The sequence below is a fragment of the Ostrinia nubilalis genome, chromosome 5 (assembly GCF_963855985.1).
Source record: "Ostrinia nubilalis chromosome 5, ilOstNubi1.1, whole genome shotgun sequence".
Taxonomy (NCBI): Eukaryota; Metazoa; Arthropoda; class Insecta; order Lepidoptera; family Crambidae; genus Ostrinia; species Ostrinia nubilalis.
In genome coordinates, this window is record NC_087092.1 from 16,270,963 (window position 1) to 16,289,613 (window position 18,651).

The 18,651-nt window shown below is 35.7% G+C and overlaps 1 protein-coding gene across 4 annotated transcripts in view; it reads left to right on the forward strand.

Moving 5' to 3' along the window:
• LOC135072061 (protein outspread) overlaps positions 1-18,651 on the forward strand; it is a 363,405-nt gene that overhangs the window by 115,004 nt on the left and 229,750 nt on the right. For all 4 annotated transcript variants that reach the window (XM_063965999.1, XM_063966001.1, XM_063966002.1 and 1 more), the window contains exon 2: positions 6,719-6,799. In XM_063965999.1, coding sequence (XP_063822069.1) covers positions 6,719-6,799 — 81 coding nt within the window. The remainder of the gene's footprint in view (positions 1-6,718; positions 6,800-18,651) is intronic.

An 18,651-nucleotide genomic window follows, 5' to 3' on the forward strand; every position in this document is an offset into this window, starting at 1 on the left:
TGAAAGTTCAAACACTTTGATCGGGGTAGATCGGGTAGATACTTCATTAGTACAAAACCATATAAGTTTGGCCCGAAAGTTACTAAATTCAATGAATAAATGGAAAACATTGAGGCAAGCACCAAAAATAATCCAACCGCAAAAATGTATGCAAATAAATTTTGTGTCAACATTGTTTGCAGACTGACTAAAAAAACTTTGAAGAGTCTCACAAGTCAAATAAATTCCACACAAATTCGACACCAAAAAGGCAATAAGAATTTGTGATTTTAGGATTTGAACAACTTTTTTGTAACCTTTGTTGCTTTGAATCTCCAAACGCAGGCACAGGCGGTATCTTACATTGAATACAACAGGATCATATCAACGTCCTGTTCCTTTTTGATCTTCAAAGTTAAGGGCACGCAGCTGCCACCGTGGAACTAATTAAAGCCCTCATAAATATCAAAGAGATGATTAATGAAGTGATATGCCGGCCAATGTTGGTTTATATCGGTGGTAGTTTCGAATAAATTATATTATTCGAGCTGGAGCATATCTTCTAAATTGCAGGCCCAAGTGATAAGCTTGATCTCATTTGTAAGTGGATATAACCGTGTGTTCAGATTAACGATCATTCTTATTACCCTTTTAATAGCCTTTCATGATCTTAGATACTACATATAATTTCTTCTAAGACATAAATTGCTATATCCTGAGATACTTCTAGAGCCGTATTATTATCTCGATTAAATGAAAAAGTTTCTGATTTGTATTCGATACTTGATGCACTTCAACTTGATTCATCCTAGCAAAAACAAATATTACTATCATCGACTCATCTTTACCGTGGAACAGGTTTATTGTTCATTATATTCCACTGTATCATTATCCTTACGTTGATTATTAACTTCCATGACTCAGTTTAATCTTAAAAATCTTTACGCTGGATAATGATTTTCTGAAATAATCACTAAAATCAATTTGGTATTCATCACAAATTACTCTTTAAAATTATGATTCTTTAAAGCCGACCTCGACCTTATGAAATTACTATCATGTCCTCCCCATTGTATGATTTCATTATCTCCATCTGATATCTCAATTTTTATTTTGAGTTTATTAGTCTTTTTAAGTTGTTTTTATGGAAATTTTAAGTGATGTTTTTAAGTTCAACCCTCAAATGCATCATTCCTATCATTCAACATTCCTTCTCCTTTCCTATAATATTACGTCATTCGTAGTGTCCCGTTAATCTCCTCATTTCAAATGCCGTATCACTATGATGATCATGTTCTACGATGACTTTTATGACTCACCTGCACATTTCCTCCTCAGATATTTGAATCACCCTCAAGCCGAAGCTCAATAATCGCCTACCGCTTTTCAATCAGCGACACGTAGCTGGCTTATCGTAAATTATAACATAGTGATCCTGACTGCGGTGGTTTTACGCCTGTCGTCTGATCAATTTATGGGCCAAGTCGAGTGTTAAGCTAGGTTCTGTTAGTGATACGAATGAAATCTTTGGTCACTTACTAGATTTAGGTCTCCAGCTAAATCTATCATGATCAGAACTACAGCTTTTAAAGAAATGCTATCTGTACTGTCGGCTTCTACAACAGCATCTTTTGATAGAACTTTATTCGTGTTTAAAGCATTTATTTTTAATGCATTTTTGGGGCATTAGCTAACCAGTGCAGTAAATTACAGCATTCGAGTTCCCAACTCAGCATGTGGACACGGTCCTAACCAAAAACTCATAAAAAAAGATTAGGCACCCGTTTTATTGCCCCGCATTTAAAATATGCTCTTTGTATCGGTTACGAAAAGTTATGACTTCGGTATTATAAGTGCACTTTACTATACTCTTGAAAATGTCACCTGAAAGATTTATGTGATTTAAACAAGTAGAAATCCGAAACAAAATGAGTTAAAAAGTAGTTTCATTCCAGAGGCGAGGACTTTAATTTTCCAGTGGGTTTTTTGTAAACAATCATCAGGCATTGGGAATGTCAGTTGCGTAGACGCAGTAAAGGGGTGTGTCAAATATTCAACTTGCTTGTACAGTTTTTTTCTTTCTGACAACAGATTGAATTCTCGTCTCGAATTGTCTTTTTATTGAAGTGCGAATTATTGATGGCTTTTAGCGGAGTAATTAAAAATTATACAGTTCCGTTTTTGCTGATGATAACAGGACTTACAATTCTTGTGAGTTTATTTTTAACATTTATCTCAGCCGGTACGTGCTTATTTATAAATATCTCAATATAAGGTTTGCTTTAATTTAGTAGATGAGTGCAGAAGGGCACTAATGCCAAATAAAGATCATGTTGCAGAAATAGTCCCCCAAAAGCAACACGTGGCTTCTAAATTCGGAACTCCTTAATAGCCCGCTACCGTGTTGGTCCCGTTTAGTTGAACTAAAGAAACAAGCGCCGCCTGTGTCCTTTTTATAGGCCCGCTATAATTTACAGCCGTTAAAATAAACCGGTGTTTCAAATCTGTGGTTTTACGACACACGGTTGTCGTCGGAACGATACCAAACCAGTAAAAAGTAAATCGGCTTAAATACCTCCGTAATGTTGTTAAAGCTACGAGCTTTTTTGTAGTATTTTTAGACGAAGGCGTATCGAATGGGAAGGACTAAAATTAGAAATTTGTTGATGAGAGTATTTTAGGAAAGTCAAATAAAGAAGAATTTAAATTCCAAGTGTGCATCACATCTCGAGTTTCTGATTTATTTCTTAACACAAGATATCTTGTGAATAGCGCTAACAAATCGTTTCACGAATTGTGTTAATTTAGAAATGGTAGACATGCTAAACTACCAGTATTATTGCTGTGATAAATTCCTCGATACCACTCAGTGACAAGACAACGCCGCTCAATCAGAACAAATATCGGAACTATATTAGGCAAGGTATCTATCAGATCATTATCTCGCGTCGCTCTAATTGTTTAACATGCACAAATAAGCCCGGTGCGCACGCGCAGCAGTCACGCGCGGATTCGAAGCGCGCTGCTTTGTCGCCGTAATGGTGTAGCGGGGCCCACTGGCTGTACCGTTCGCTCACGATGGGCCACGTGGTGACGTTTTTTTAGTGCAGAAGCAGCAAATCAAGCTTACCATTGAGCCATCTTATGTAGTCGCAAAAGGTGTTATATTGCAACAAAAATGTAGAGCTGAGGTGCTTTCAACTGTACTTTAAGTTGCAACTATGACTGTACATTTCTACAGCAAATTAACGATTGAAAAAGTTAGAGTAACAATCATAATGGTAATTTTAAAATGGCATGCCAAAAATATTTGATTCGGTCGTAATCACATGACGCCCTCTGCGTCCTCATGATGAGGTACGTGATGCAATTTGGAAATAATTGATGTTCTATTTTGGTTCAAATGATTTCATGATATTTGATTAAAAGGTACCTACAACAAATGTGATATTACTAGAACCATGACATTCCGTTATATCCCAACTAATATTATAAATGCGAAAGTAACTCTGTCTGTCTGTCTGTCTGTCTGTCTGTCTGTCTGTCTGTCTGTCTGTTACGCTTTCCCGCTTAAACCTCGCAACCGATTTTGATGAAATTTGGCATAGAGATAGTTTGAGTCCCGGGAAAGAACATAGGATAGTTTTTATCCCGGTTTTTGAAACAGGGACGCGCGCGATAAAGTTTTTCTGTGACAGACAAAATTCCTAGCGGGCGAAGCCGCGGGCGGAAAGCTAGTCTGCAAATAAAAATCTTTGTATGTATGATGTCATTTGTCAATATTAATATTAGTTGATGTAGTAATTTTATGAATGAAGTTTTCAAAAACAATCATAAAACGTTTATCTGCTTGTACAATCTGCTTAAGATGTTGTAAATCCTCAAATATTTACCTTCTCTTAAACTAACATTTCCGTGGCTTCTCACAAACCGCATACGTTCATGGAGGGATTCAAAACTAGTTCACAATTAGGTAAATTGATGCTATTAGATACAGTTAAAGTTGTTTTAGTTGGCGTGGCAGATGATGCTGGGTTTATAGCAGCCTTCGACGTTGAACCAAATTCACTTGTTTGCAAATCTGTCGAGGATGAGCCATAACTAGTTATTAACGTCGGTGATGTTACTTGTGAATGGCGTAGACCTTTCATTATTTGTGGAATTATATTTAATCACTCAATTATGGAAACAGAAGATAAGAAAATTAAGATGTAGTCTTAAACGTTTATTTGAACGGTAACAACTCTTTCAAAATTCTTCACTCGCTCATTATTAGTAAACTAATGGAGTCATTTAACTGTTATCAACTTATATGTTTGCGGTGATAATTTGTTTTTTTAATGACCATTGTTATTAACATTGTTCGATCATAGTACTATTTTCTAGTTATACAAATAATACTTCATCACGTCCATTCTGAGGCTTTCATATTCTATCCATCGTCTACGTTATCCATTCAGTCTTTAGCAATAGCAACCGTCTCTACAGCAATATCCAGACTCTATAGAGTCTTCATGTATTCAAAAGAACCACATCCATTGTCCGCCTAATTAGTTTCCATCGCAAATCTCTAATTGCCCATGACATTTATTTGAGGTCAGCGCAATCCGACGCGGCCCGGTGTGTCATTTCGGCCGTTGACCTGTCAGCTGTTATGTCACTGACTCTTGCTTCGTGTGCTTAATCTCTCAGGATTCTTAATTGAGCATGACTGTGATTGTGAAATAATGACGGTACATTTAGATTGGGTTCTGGAATTAAGTTTTGAATTTGAAATGACTAATGTGCTGGCTCTAAAGAGATTTTGGCTTTAATAAGATATCATATTTCAATTTACTGGTGACACTGATCTTTTATGGTGTGGGTTGTAACAAATGAGGCCAGTATCCTGGTGCCAGACTCCTTGAGTCGCCTTTGACGATGGAAGCAGCGTATTTTTTTTATCTAGTCGACTTAAGCCTGCAATATGCAGTGACTTTTCAATTTCTGTATCCTACCACCTCTGTAACAGTACCACCAACTTACAAATCAAAAGAGTCGAAAACTAGGTAATCAGAGTGCCGTCAGTACTATCAGCTGCATTGTACCTAATCCTTTTCATGTAGTTAAGAAATGTTGTTGCAAAGTTCATTGACATCGCAATAACAACAAACGACTTCCCGAAACAAACCCAACACGGGTCAATATCTCGAAGACAATATGCATCAGCACATGACATCAGATGATGCAAAAATAAGAGGCCCATTACCTCACTGAGCAAATAACCTACTTGCTCTTGTTCAGTGGGAATAAGACGCAGATTTGAATATCAGTCCCACAGCAGTCGTTATCCGAATTATACGCGGAAATGTACTTTTTAGGGTACATACGCGATGGCCGTGAGAACCCTTCGAGTTGACTCATTTAGTACAGTTATTCTTATATCCTTGACATTATGGCTTTATCGAAAGTGATTTTATTTATCAGGATCTCGTTCGTGACATAGGGTCGCCTCTAGAAGAAGTGTGTTCCGCTATGTATACAATTAATTACCTCTATCTACCTCGATACCACCTGAATTGACCTTATAAAACTTAGCCTAATCCAATTGCCCAATATTAAACGCATCTGTCTTCCGTCCTGTGTATTGCAGCGACTGATGTCACTACTCTGGTAGCAGACTGCGATCCAAAATAGGTGTCTGAAGTAGCTTCATCAATGTGCATAGAATCCTATTTATTTTCTGATTATTAGGTTCATTTAAGTCTGTTGAAAATACATGGTGGTTTAGTGATTACAGGTACGAGTATGATAGGTACTCACATGTAACACCTGGCTTGACATAACAATTATACGCCCTGTTTCAAATCGATTCTGAATCGATTATAACTTAATACAAATCTCTACCATTAATAAGTAATTAAATCAAAATTGCATCGTAATCGACAGTAATTATGCAGAATCGCTGTGTTCAATGGTAAATCCGATCGCCTTACAAAGGAATTTTACGGTAACTAAATACATACAGATCATATATTACATACGCGGCCATTGTTCCAATGTCAATGGACTCGAAAATGCAATACGTGCATTCAAAGATAATTCCGATTCGATGAATCCGTCTGACTGACGCTGTCATTTTGCACTTGTGCGTGCGCAACAATAATAAATGTTTGAATAATACACAGATATTATTAATACTTGTTTGGTATGTCTTTATTAAGTCTTCTGCTTTCGTGTGTACGGCCTTGATATTTAATATTGAACATCCCGGACCGAGAATGTCCCCCTGAATCACTTGACCAAAAAGTCGTTTTAAATATGATTGGGCATTCGTTGTCAGCTCGTCACATCATCTTTCATCATCACTTTTTTGCGACAATACAATTTGGTTTATTTTTAAACTGCGAAAACTGGATGCCATTAACGTATTTCGCGGAAGACCAGAGCCGTGTTGATGAGCTCGAAGACAGTGTGTTACTACATAATCTTACAAGAATAACCATAACATATTCTATTTTTTAAATTTTGGACCGTTCCAAATTTGAATTTCAAATCTTCCTGGGATATTCCCGAACACAAAAAGAACCAAAAAATACAATGTAACTCTGCGATAACTTCAACATAATTTTAAACTTAAAACTTATCTCCTGCTTTGTCAAAGTATTACTCAACGTCCTTTTCATTTGCAAATTCATAAAGATTAAAAGATGCATCCAGACATTATTGCATTGTCCTGATAAGGCTTTTTTTGTTGCAGGCCAGTCGAAAGATATCCAAATGTGGGTATCTTTTCGTGGCGCCGGGCTGGGATTTCAGCAATCCGCTCTACAGAACAAAGGTAAGAATATATGCAATTCGGATTTGATATTGTTTCCAAATTTTAAAACCTCTAATGGAGGGCCCTTGTAAAGGAACATGGAACTGGTCATGTAAGAATGGTCATCAAAATAAGTTAACATAGCCTTTTTGGATCAAAAATTCGTTAACAATGTCAAGAGATATTTTTGTTTGGAATTATTCGTCATGGTTTGAGAAGATTCGAGGCGTAGAATCAAGGTTATTAGTAAAAAATACTGAGATATTCTTGAAAAATATAGTAAGGTTTGTTCTCAGTTCAAATTAAGATAATTGCTATTTTCGTACAATTTAGCTTTCGCCGAACGGGACCATGGAAACGCTCTTATTATCCACATTAGCGATTCCATGTCGCACGCTCCGCCCCGCATTTTATGTTAATCCGTGCCCTACAGTTGTCACAGTTCAATTGTGCGCGCGCGCAGACGCCCTCCAATTACTTTCCCGAAAGCAATTTCCATTCCTGTTATGCGCATTACTGTGGTGATGAAAACTTTGTAATTACTGTGCCGTTACATGACTTTGTTATTTACCTGTGGTAATACTTCTGTCCACACGTTTATTTTGTGGCGAATAAGCTCAACGGTTCGTTTGACTTGTATTGTTGATTCAAGCCTCCTATGGATTGCGGTGTGACCCTACTTACCTGGAAATCAAATTCAGAACCTCCCAGCTGAAAATTTTGCTCTCTTAACTTCTCAGACCATGTAGGTGATCATTGAAGAAGTGCACGGAATAAAATTTCTGCTAGGCTTAAACTGCTACAAAAGGTGGTTTAACATTCTCTAAAGTAAATTTTTATTTGTAACATACACGATATCGCGTACGTCCGATCTGTCAGATTGATTGGTCCTTCGAATTCCCGATAACCTTTTTTTGTTTTTTTATCGCAAGAAACGAAATACCATGGCCTTACCAGAGTTACCAGACAGGGTATTGATAACGCGATTTTCGATTCCCATGATTAATACTACGCGAGCGAGCTAAATCGCGAGGCGGCGCGCGCGCACCTTTTTTGACAGTTTTTGGCGCCGCGCCGTGGCCGCCCCCTGCCGGGCGTTATCGCAATCTTTTTCGTATCCGAATCTTTTTCGGCTGTTTGCATAATATAATTTTTCATGCTGTATTCGATGGGGAATTTTAGTAGCATGTGGCTAAAAAGCAGTATGTATGTGTATTTCGGGTTTGAGGAAGAATTTTATGATTGATCATTTTTTGGGTTTTGTACAAATTCTCAATTTTTGAAAAGTAGAGAAGGAGGTGGGAAAATTATATTATAACTAGCTTTCCGCCCGCGGCTTCGCCCGCGTGGAATTTTTTCTGCCACAGAAAAACTTTACCGCGCGCATCCCTGTTTCAAAAACCGGGATAAAAACTATCCTATGTCCTTTCCCGGGACTCAAACTATCTCTATGCCAAATTTAATCAAAATCGGTTTAGTGGTTTAGGCGTGAAAGAGAGACAGACAGAGTTACTTTCGCATTTATAATATTAGTATAGATTAATCAAAGTTTAATAATTTTACAAACATTTATATCACATAAATAAGTCATACAAGTCTTTTTCTTGTTTTAACGAGTTCTCGGACACTTTCCTCATTTTTTCATCATTAACTTAGCAAGTTAGTTAACACTAACAGCCTTTAGATGGAGTTATTGAGCATAACGGAATGTTGTTTTAAGTGCAGTATCTCTCACTTTATAATTACTTACTTTCGTCTCTACTTTCTTAAGTGTCAACAGCCTTAATTTCGTTATGTTTATTCTCACATTTAACTTTGCTTAGATACACTCCAAAACATTACAGCACATAACTGGACGGACATATTATGTAAAAGCCGACTTTACATTCGTCTGATTAATCTTTAACAGTAAAATTTAAGATATAAAATTAATGCATATTTCATGTTGCGGATAAACATAAAACACTTTTAGGTCAAGTTCATTGAATTCTTGAATATCAAAGGTACTACAACTTAAAAATATGTCACATGTGATCCCATAAAAGGTATTGAAGGAAGCTTTGAAATAACTTCCAGATATACCAAATATTTATATTTCGGCTACATTTCCGCTTTTGCCATATCAGACAGAGCGATCAAGATCCGCCATTTTATCGTAACGGTTAAATGTCAGTTGATTAATATTAATTATAACCTTTGTACTCTCAACTTTTCACAGCCATCAAGTCTTTATTTTTGCAAAAAAAAAACTATAGTTAACCCTTATGCAATTGCAATAAGGATCATCGTGCATCGCTTGAGTTTGGCCTCCAAATATTCGCCTTATCCAGATTTGGCGATAAATAATCGATCCTTATTCGTAGCATCGATCTTGTGTCGACTCGGGATATCGATAATAGTCTTTATTGAGGCAATAAATATGAGGGTTCTGCGAAACTCGATTAGGGTTTAATTTTTGCAAAAAACGTCCTCGTGACAATGTGACCTTTTAAGTATTTATACTTAGGATTTTAGACCTCTTTGTTGCTAAGACTTAACAAAGTTTGTTGTTCTTTGACCATTTTGGGTTTATCTGATGGATCTCCATCGTAAAGCTGTTAAAATTCGATAAGATGCAATAAAGTGTTAAAGGCATAATAAATATAAACAGTATTGTTTGATTCGTTTTTGTGGGAACAAAAACAAATAAAGTGTAATTTTATTTTGGTAAGTGATATCACTGATTTAGGAACGCAATTCAACTGATTAATAAATATTTTTCGTCTAAATAAATTGAGTTATCTGCAATAGGGAATTGAAATAAACTTGAGACCTCTTGCGATACAGTTTAGTAACTAAACCGCACATAGTTAGTCATTCTAGTTAGTAGTTTAATTTACTTTATGCTACGCATTCAGCTTCAACATTAGGTACACTACCCGAAGAAAGTTGCATGCAATTAAAAACACTTTTATTGTGTCCAGCTCATTAATTATGAGTTTATGTGTCATGAAGTAGAAATCGCCCATTAGCGTTGTAAACGACTGTTAAATTATAAAAAGATTTCATCTGGCCGTGGTTGTTACTTTCTAGCCGTTTCGCGCATCGCCCGCGTTTACATTTCCATCGCAACTCGGTTGACAAGTGTTACGGGCACTACGCACGACTGACCGTAGAAAGGCGTAACTTATTTGTTTATTTTTTCACTAAAGACTTGATATTTGACGAAAAAATATGTCTCGGTAATTAGTTTATTAACTTCCGAATAATTTATCACGATTTTTTTTTCAATATTTTTTTATTTCTACTAGTTTTTATTGATAATTTACACACCGGAAAAATACAAACCTAAAACTTCGGTTGCGTTTTTATTGAGTGATGTAACGTTTTTATTAAACCTTATTTTTCAAACCATTTGCTTGCGGCTACATGACAAAAGTTCTTAAGTCATAATTATTTTTTTTAGAATCGTTTTTTACTTTTTGTGCCACAATCAGATCACCCACAACTAATTCGTCTATATTAGCTGACAGCTGTTCGCTAAGTGATTTTTAATAGCAGCCTTCTTTGCAGGGTTCGAAAATATCCGATATTTATGATATTTATCAGATATATATCTGATATATATCATAAGAATATTTTCGAACCCTAGGTTCGAAAATATCCGATATATATCCGATATTTATGATATATATCCGATATATATCGGATATATATCATAATATCAGATATATATCCAATATATATCGGATATATATCATAAGGATATTTTCGAACCCTGCTTCTTTGTTACGTGTTCTGGAGATTTTATGGTAGCTGGCTGTTATGAGACTTAATACTGGATTTTCTTAATAAAACTGTTTGATATTATATTGATGTTAAAAGATTTGATAACGTCTATCGATAATATCATAAACAAATACAGTTTTATAAATGTTTTGTATATGCTCATAACAAAAAATTTATTCCGATGTTTTATTCCATGGTTACTCTTCATTGCAGGGTTATAATTTATTTTAATTTTGATAAAGTTATTGATATGAATGCACTTGAATTAAGTATACGCGCCTTTTTCATAACTCTTGTTTTTATTTTACAACAACAGACAGTCGCCCCCGCCCGATGCTAAGTGGATTCCTCAAGTTAATGCAACTTAGAAGTCGATTTTTGACGTGGAATTAATTAAAACGTCATAATTTTAATTTGATACCCTCGTTAAGCTAAAGGCGTTTAGTTGAAAAATTTAAATTGAAAATTTTAATTTTAGCTGTCTTCAGCGTGTCAAATTTAGGATCTTGTTAAAAATCTTGCACAGTTTAGACATTAAAAACAGTAAAAAAGTACTTTTGGATGAAAAAGTTGTTTTTAACTCGATCGGTAATGATTACGTGAAGAGAAGCACGATTGAAAGTAATAAAATTGATTTTTGACTTACGTCATTGTTCGTCACGGGTCATTTACAGGTTACTACCGTCTTTTGTTGCTATTGTGGTTGGATTATCCAACATTAAGCAAAACAGTTGTATTATTGAATTCAATGTTGGCGTGATCTTTCGCCACCTTTTGGCAGTGGCAGTGGTAACAAGAGCTGTTATTCTTCTTAAAAATAACTTTATTTACATTGTCAATAGATTGAGTGTACATTTCTATTGTATGACATGCACTCTATACTAATATTATAAATGCGAAAGTAACTTTGTCTGTCTGTCTGTATCTTTCATGCCTAAACCACTGAACCTATTTTGATGAAATTTGAGTCCCGGGAAAAGACGTAGGATATAGGATAGTTTTTATCCCGGTTTTTGAAACAGGAACGCGCGTGATAAAGTTTTTTTGTGACAGACAAAATTCCACGCGGGCGAAGCCGCGGGCGGAAAGCTAGTAGCAAATAAATAGTTTGTCGTTTCTGTATGTTTAAATAATAAAGAATGATTAGTTAATATTATTCAAAGGAAAAGCTAGCCAAGGTTACAACTAATCTAGAGCACACGGTTTTTTGTGATGTCAAACTACTTAATTGGTACAGATAATTACAGCACTTCAAGCCCAACATGCTTGTATACCTATCATCATATAAAATGACAATTAAATGTACTGTCTTTCACTGTAAGAAGTACAATAACACGTCCATTTTTGGACGTGAGAAGAAGTAAACCACCAAAACAAAATCTTGAAAAAATATCTACTAAAATTTTAAATTATATCAAATACTCAGCGATAACCAAATAATATTGTTATAACATTAAATTACCAACGCTAAGTACCTATGTTCAGTATTACGGATCGAGTCCTCGCAGTCACGGCTTATGGTATTAAAATCCGCTCAATTTCCGTCGCCTGCGCATTGAGTAAGCTAGGGAGTGGTGTACTCACTACACGAGTTTTTTAAGGACGCAAAACCAGTAATTGCTATAAGCAAATACGGTTAAATCTGTCCTGCTACTGTGAAATACGTGTCCTCTTTTTCCAAACTCTTTTTCCTGGGATTTTTTTTTTTTTTTTTATGTGATAGGAGGCAAACGAGCAGACGGATCACCTGATGGTAAGTTATTACCGACGCCCATAGACACCCGCAGACCCAGGGGCGTTACAGGTGCGTTGCCGGCCTTTAAGATAAAGATACGCTCTCCTCTTGAAAGCTTGCAGGTCGTATCCGTCCGGAAACACCGCAGATTCAAAACAAACTTCAATTTGAAGTTTGAAACTTGACAGTGATGAAACTATGTATTTCGGACTTGCTGTGACCATATTTATTTTTATTTATTTATTGTCTCATAAAAGTTACGGTGTAACTTTACTTAATTTTAATCTGCCAAACTGCTGAACAGTTTGTCGGCAGTATATGGGTGGTAATTATACATCTAAGCAATGCCTGCTTATTCTTCTTCAAAGTGTGGAAGTAATATAGCGGCGATTGTATAGTATCCTAATCGAGCCTTGTCAGTTTAATTTACTCATTAAATATCATATCTTTGAATAGACCGCATTCCTTCCGCAGGGCACTATGAAGCAACCGCTTGTGTAATTTGTATTGCCTGGTATTTATTTATATGGGAACTGGGTATAACCCCACTAGGTTACCCAGATCGTGAAGCGATCATCTGATCCTAATTGCTAGAACAAAGCTTACCTTTGAACGGGCATTGTTAGCGCTATAAGAGCTTTATACAGCCTTTATATTGCTCTATTAAAGCCACTATAAAACAATGACGGTTGCTTAATGTTGGGCCACCTGATTGTTGAGTCAATTTACTAGGCTTTGATCTTTGATAAAATATCCGTAAATTACTGTTTTTCCAAAGATGTCTTCAAAAATGTCTGTCTTTGTTAGCAAATATTTCATTCAAAACCTTATATGTTTTATTGAAAATAATTATGAACATCATATTCATGCGTTAGGTCTATAGTTAGTCTATGGAAATTAGCACTCTTGCAAACGATAAAGAGTTTTTATTTTATAATAATTACAGATATTGTCTATCTTGAAAATAAAAGATAAAATATTAATTATTGGCGCCTGTAAGCATTTAAGATCCAATCATATTTTAAACATCCTTTGAAACCCAATAACTGCAAAAATAAAATTATCCTGCGAAATCAAAAAGGCTATCCACGATGATGGTATAATTAGATTTAGTTTAACGAAAGTAAAAGTAGTGATTCGAATGACATATCGATAATCGAGTTTTGATGCCTTGCAGATTGAAATGTACACTATAGTGTAGGTAATATTCTATTGTATACGACGTAGATATCAGCAGAATTATACAATATTTAATTGACAATACCTTAAAATTTTTGTAGATTAATTTATTGATGATTTTTCCACAATATGTATTTGACGCAAATAAATAAATAAAAAATACTATTGTGCTTTATTATCACTGATTGACTGGTGTATAGATACGTGACCGTCCACCGCTTTACCAGAAAAAATACTCTGTCAAGTAGCAGTGAGGCGCATATTTGACGATTGTGTCAATAGTTTCAGATAAATATCGACAGCATACCTGTCGATAATTCGACAGCACTGGGCAAAAAGTAAAAAGTAAAAGAGTAAAAAGCTGTCCTGCGACTGCGCAACCAGTCTGGTGATGTCGTTTTAATGACGTCCTATAACGCGTTGATAATGTACGCGAAGCTTAGGTTTGCCAGGTTGATGGAGTAGTTGGGACTAATCTTGAGTTCGTTAGCGAAATCATCGACAATTCTTTATGGTTGATTGTTGAAATGTGATCTATGGATTGTGCAATAAGTGATGTGCAAGGCAATATTTGACGGAAAATAGACTGACATTCTAATAGAGTATCAGAAGGACTCCTGAATGACCAATCACAAAATGTAATGTAGATTCACAAAATCACAAATTTCTGAAGCAGTTGAACAACTCCTGATACTCCTGAACAATCGCAAAATGTTGGTAGTTACACATAATCACCTTTTCTGGGGCAGTTAAGCAACTTCGAACTACTGAAAGCTGGTTTCTGAGCTTAATAATAATATAATATTCATGCATCATTTTTGGTATCATAAATAAGTGAAACAATTCAAAATCCTTGAATGTCCAACTAAACACCTATATTGTGGTGACTCTACCACGTATGCTTTTGCGCATTTTGTTGATGTAACACCTGATATAATGCTCGGATAAGGGCAGCGTCCGCGTCGTATTACGAAAATGGCAGATGCAATCGGCAACTAAATTTTGTCTCTTTCTACTGCTAGTGAATACTAATTTTCTTCGTTATTCTCCAACATTTGTAAAATAATTTTTGATATAAATATATCTGCAGGGGGCATTTTTGGTCTTTTTCATAAAGAATGCCAAGACGCTAGTCATGCAATATCTTTGAAGTCAAATTTCAATTAGCGATCAAATCTATGGAAACGCAAGCACCAAATATTTGTTGCTACCCGCACCTACAGTTCCCTGGGCAATTGGTCCGAATGACCACATTCCTGCGAACAATATGATCGTATCTGCTCGTACTAGTGTCAAATACAATCCACCCTAACCGCATGGTATTGAGGGTTAAGAGTCTTACGTATACAACGTAGGGCTTCCTCTGTAGACTTGATGTTGTCTGAATTTTCTTTGCTTTACATTTCTTCACACCTATGCGTTTATGAACCGTTACATAGTATATTGTATGGTACTAAAAACTTAATAAATAATTAGCCGGCCGGGCCCTTCGTGATTTTACCGAGTAGATGCGAAGGTATCAGCTTACTTAAGACTCTACAAAGTAGGTCCTCTACACGCTCTACTTTAGCTTAATCAACCTAAATCTTTTTCTACCTTCTTCTTTTTTATCTTCTTTGAGGTTTGTAATATCTGCTATCAAAACTATGACGTAAGCTGTCACATAGTTTCGTTAAATTTTTACTTTTGTTTTTATTAATGAGCAGTTTGGGAACCACTGCCTATATTTTATTCGGAGTTAAGCCTCATACGTGAGACTCTTAACAACCTAGTCGGGAAAGCTAAGCCATAGCAATTCAGGCCATGAAAGCGATTGGACCGCAGATCTTGGGATATAGTTATGAGTTGTTATTAACTCTCTTGTAACGCTCATTTACAGCTTAAGTGGTTAACGTTAATGATGATTATAGATTGCAAACTGTTTTCGATTTCCACTGGAACTCATTTGCAAATTATGGACTAAAGATTTACAATTATTATAAACCAATATAATATAGAGATATTACGACAAGATGCAGGTCTTGTAGCCAATTTATTTGCCTCTTTTATGACTGCATGCTTGTCATTCTAGCTCAAACTAAAAGATACCCTATGACTAAAGGAAGAAGAAACTATATGCTATCATTAGCTATCTTATCGTATATTGAATTGCTACCCCATTATGGATTCGTCAAGGTAGTATTCGTCCGCTGGGGGTATAGTTTACCCCCGAATACGATTAATCTAAATAATATATAACTCAAAGGTGACTGACTGACTGACTGACATAGTGATCTATCAACGCACAGCCCAAACCACTGGGCCAATCGGGCTGAAATTTGGCATGCAGGTCGATGTTATGACGTAGGCATCCGCTAAGAAGAAAGGATTTTACGAAACTCCACCCCTAAAACGGAATCCACGCGTACAAAGTCGCGGGCGGTCGCTAGTTACGTATATTGTAATGAAGGATTGGTGGAAGAGTTTTATAAAAGTACTCACATCAATCTTTCAGATCAGTTACCTACTGAATATAGGATGTTACTATCTCACGATTTATTAAAAACTCCTAATATTATTTAACCATTCAAGCCCTGCGAAACGGGGGTTTGATGGGTTAAAAAGCCGTAAATGTTTACCATATAGCAGCTTATCATCTAAAGGGTCATTGACTTCCAAGATAATAAATATCTGATATCTGCCAATGTTGATTTATTATCAATTTTGATGCCGCATTTAATTATTCGAATCTCTTTTTACTTTCTAGCATTTCTTCGGCCGGTTCGGCCATTTTCTAATTTGAGAAGGATAGCCATCACTCACGAATTAGCATTAAGCCTTGATTGGACTCGACTAATTAACAAACGAAAGTGGTTGAAACAACGTTTGTGATAAAATATTTGATGTGGTACAAATAAATTGCGATTAAGAGTTAGCAGTTAATGTTTTGTTACTCGTAATTCGTAATAAAGCCCCACACGCATAGTTATTAATTTAAATTAGAAATTAGGTTGAGTTATTTATTATTTTAATAGTTATTTATTTACTTGATAGTTATATAGAGTCGTTTATCTGCAAAATGGGAACATATCAATAACTTATAATACGTAATTTTTCTCATTGTATTAATTTTACTATGTGCTAATTACTAATTCAATTTTCATTTGTTTTGTTCGGAAATTCTGAATAAAATAACTTTACAATAGCAGCATTTTTAGGGTTCCGTAGCCAAATGGCAAAAAACGGAACCCTTATAGATTCGTCATGTCTGTCTGTCCGTCTGTTTTAAAATAAAAAAACCCCTTATAAATTGGTGTTATAATTAGATATTATTTAATGCAAATTCTTAGCATAATTCTAACATCACTTAATATTGTCAAGCCCTTTCGCTAACACTGTGAAATTGGCGTTGGAGCGAGACAGACGCTGTTCTACTCTGATAACGCGTCACGGCGCGCGCGCACGTATCGTATGTCCGAATACTACTCGTTGGAATGTTGCTGAATGCGACATGAAGGTGGAAATTAGGTTGTTATTGTTTTATGGTGGGTCACCAGGATACGTAAAACTAGCTAACACCATTTTTAGGATTCCGTAGCCAAATGGCAAAAAACGGAATCCTTTAGGTTTTTGCTACGTCATTTAGTGGAGGATGACACATGAAACAACTGCGCGCGAGTTGAATGCAGAGTGGCATAGCAAAATGATCCGAAAAGTCTCAACTCGCATGCAAACTGTAAACACTATTGCATCAGTAGTTGTAATAGTTGTAATAAATGCTTTTTTGCTATAAAAATATTATCAGTCTGATGTGCTGTTGACTGCAGCTACTTCAGATGTTTCAATATTAGCATTTTTAGTACGAGTATACATAGAATCAAGCGCAGGTAGCGCAAATCGATGGCCTGGGAATTCGGGGAACATTTCTGTATTGGTCTGTACATGATCTGACTGAAACAAAAAAAGCTCTACAAAAAAAGCTTTTATTAGTTCACTTACTATAAGCGTAGTAAGTAGTAATTATAATCAGGGATCGCCGACAATACCCTGTTGCCTAACACTAGAATGCGAGCGCTGCGTGCCGCTATGCGGAAGCGCAGCGCTTGACGTGATATTTCGAGCCTTTTAGGTTTGATCCTTGTACTTATCTGTGGTTTGATTTAAACATGTTCAAGTGTCAATATGAGTAGGTCTGACTTGCCCTCGTGAACTCGTGAATTCACAAATTATTATGTAGAGTCTTAAATATCTATGTAGGTACTCGAGAATTACTTTGAATATTGGACATACTAAGGCCGAGTTGCATCACCTAACTTTGACCGTAACTATAACGATTACCGGAGTTTCGTTTTTATGGAGTTTTACAGATTGTTGACGTTTGTTAAAGTCAAATAAAATGGTGCAACCCAGCCATAAAATACTCGTATATTTGCGCACAATCGCGTGCTCTACTGAATTTGTACTGTAATGATTTGACAATAATAAAAAGTTCATTAAACTCATTGTTCGTGTTTGCTTTTTCTGTCCCGTGCAATATCCAATTAAAATATGACAGTTGTTTCACGATTTACAATTGTATTACATGCGCAATCTCTATATCCACGTCAAAACGATATTTATGCTTTTGCGTGTAATATCGTGAGAGAAATACTTCTAAAAACATAACGCTCCTCCTGCCGCAGTCGGGTAAAAACTAATCTCATTAGCGGTTTTTATCTACAAGTTTTACAATGGATGAGATCCTAGAGATTATGCGTTTGCATCGGAAGTATGTAATGAACTTGAAAAAGACTATAAGCGGTTAGCGGACAATAGCGAGAAAGTTAAGGTACGAGTAATACATACTTAGATATTTAATTTTCGTGCGAACTGTATCAGCCGATAAAAGAAGCTTTGTTTGTACTTAGTGAACTGATAAAGAAAAGTTGTATACTTGTTACATCCCACCTATGATAGAATTATACCAAAAAATAAAAAATATTTCGTTAAATAAATAAATAATTTAAACTTAACGCATTAACTTCTCTAATCTTTTATTAAGAGCCGTTAACATTTAAATACTATTGTTACTATTACATGAATGGTCAATAAAAACTAAGGATAATATTTATTTAACCATTTGCAAAGGTCAAATCTAACACTTGTTTTTATAACCTGTGGTTTCTTCGCTAGTTAATTTGATTAGCCTTCATAGAATCATAATTAATATGCA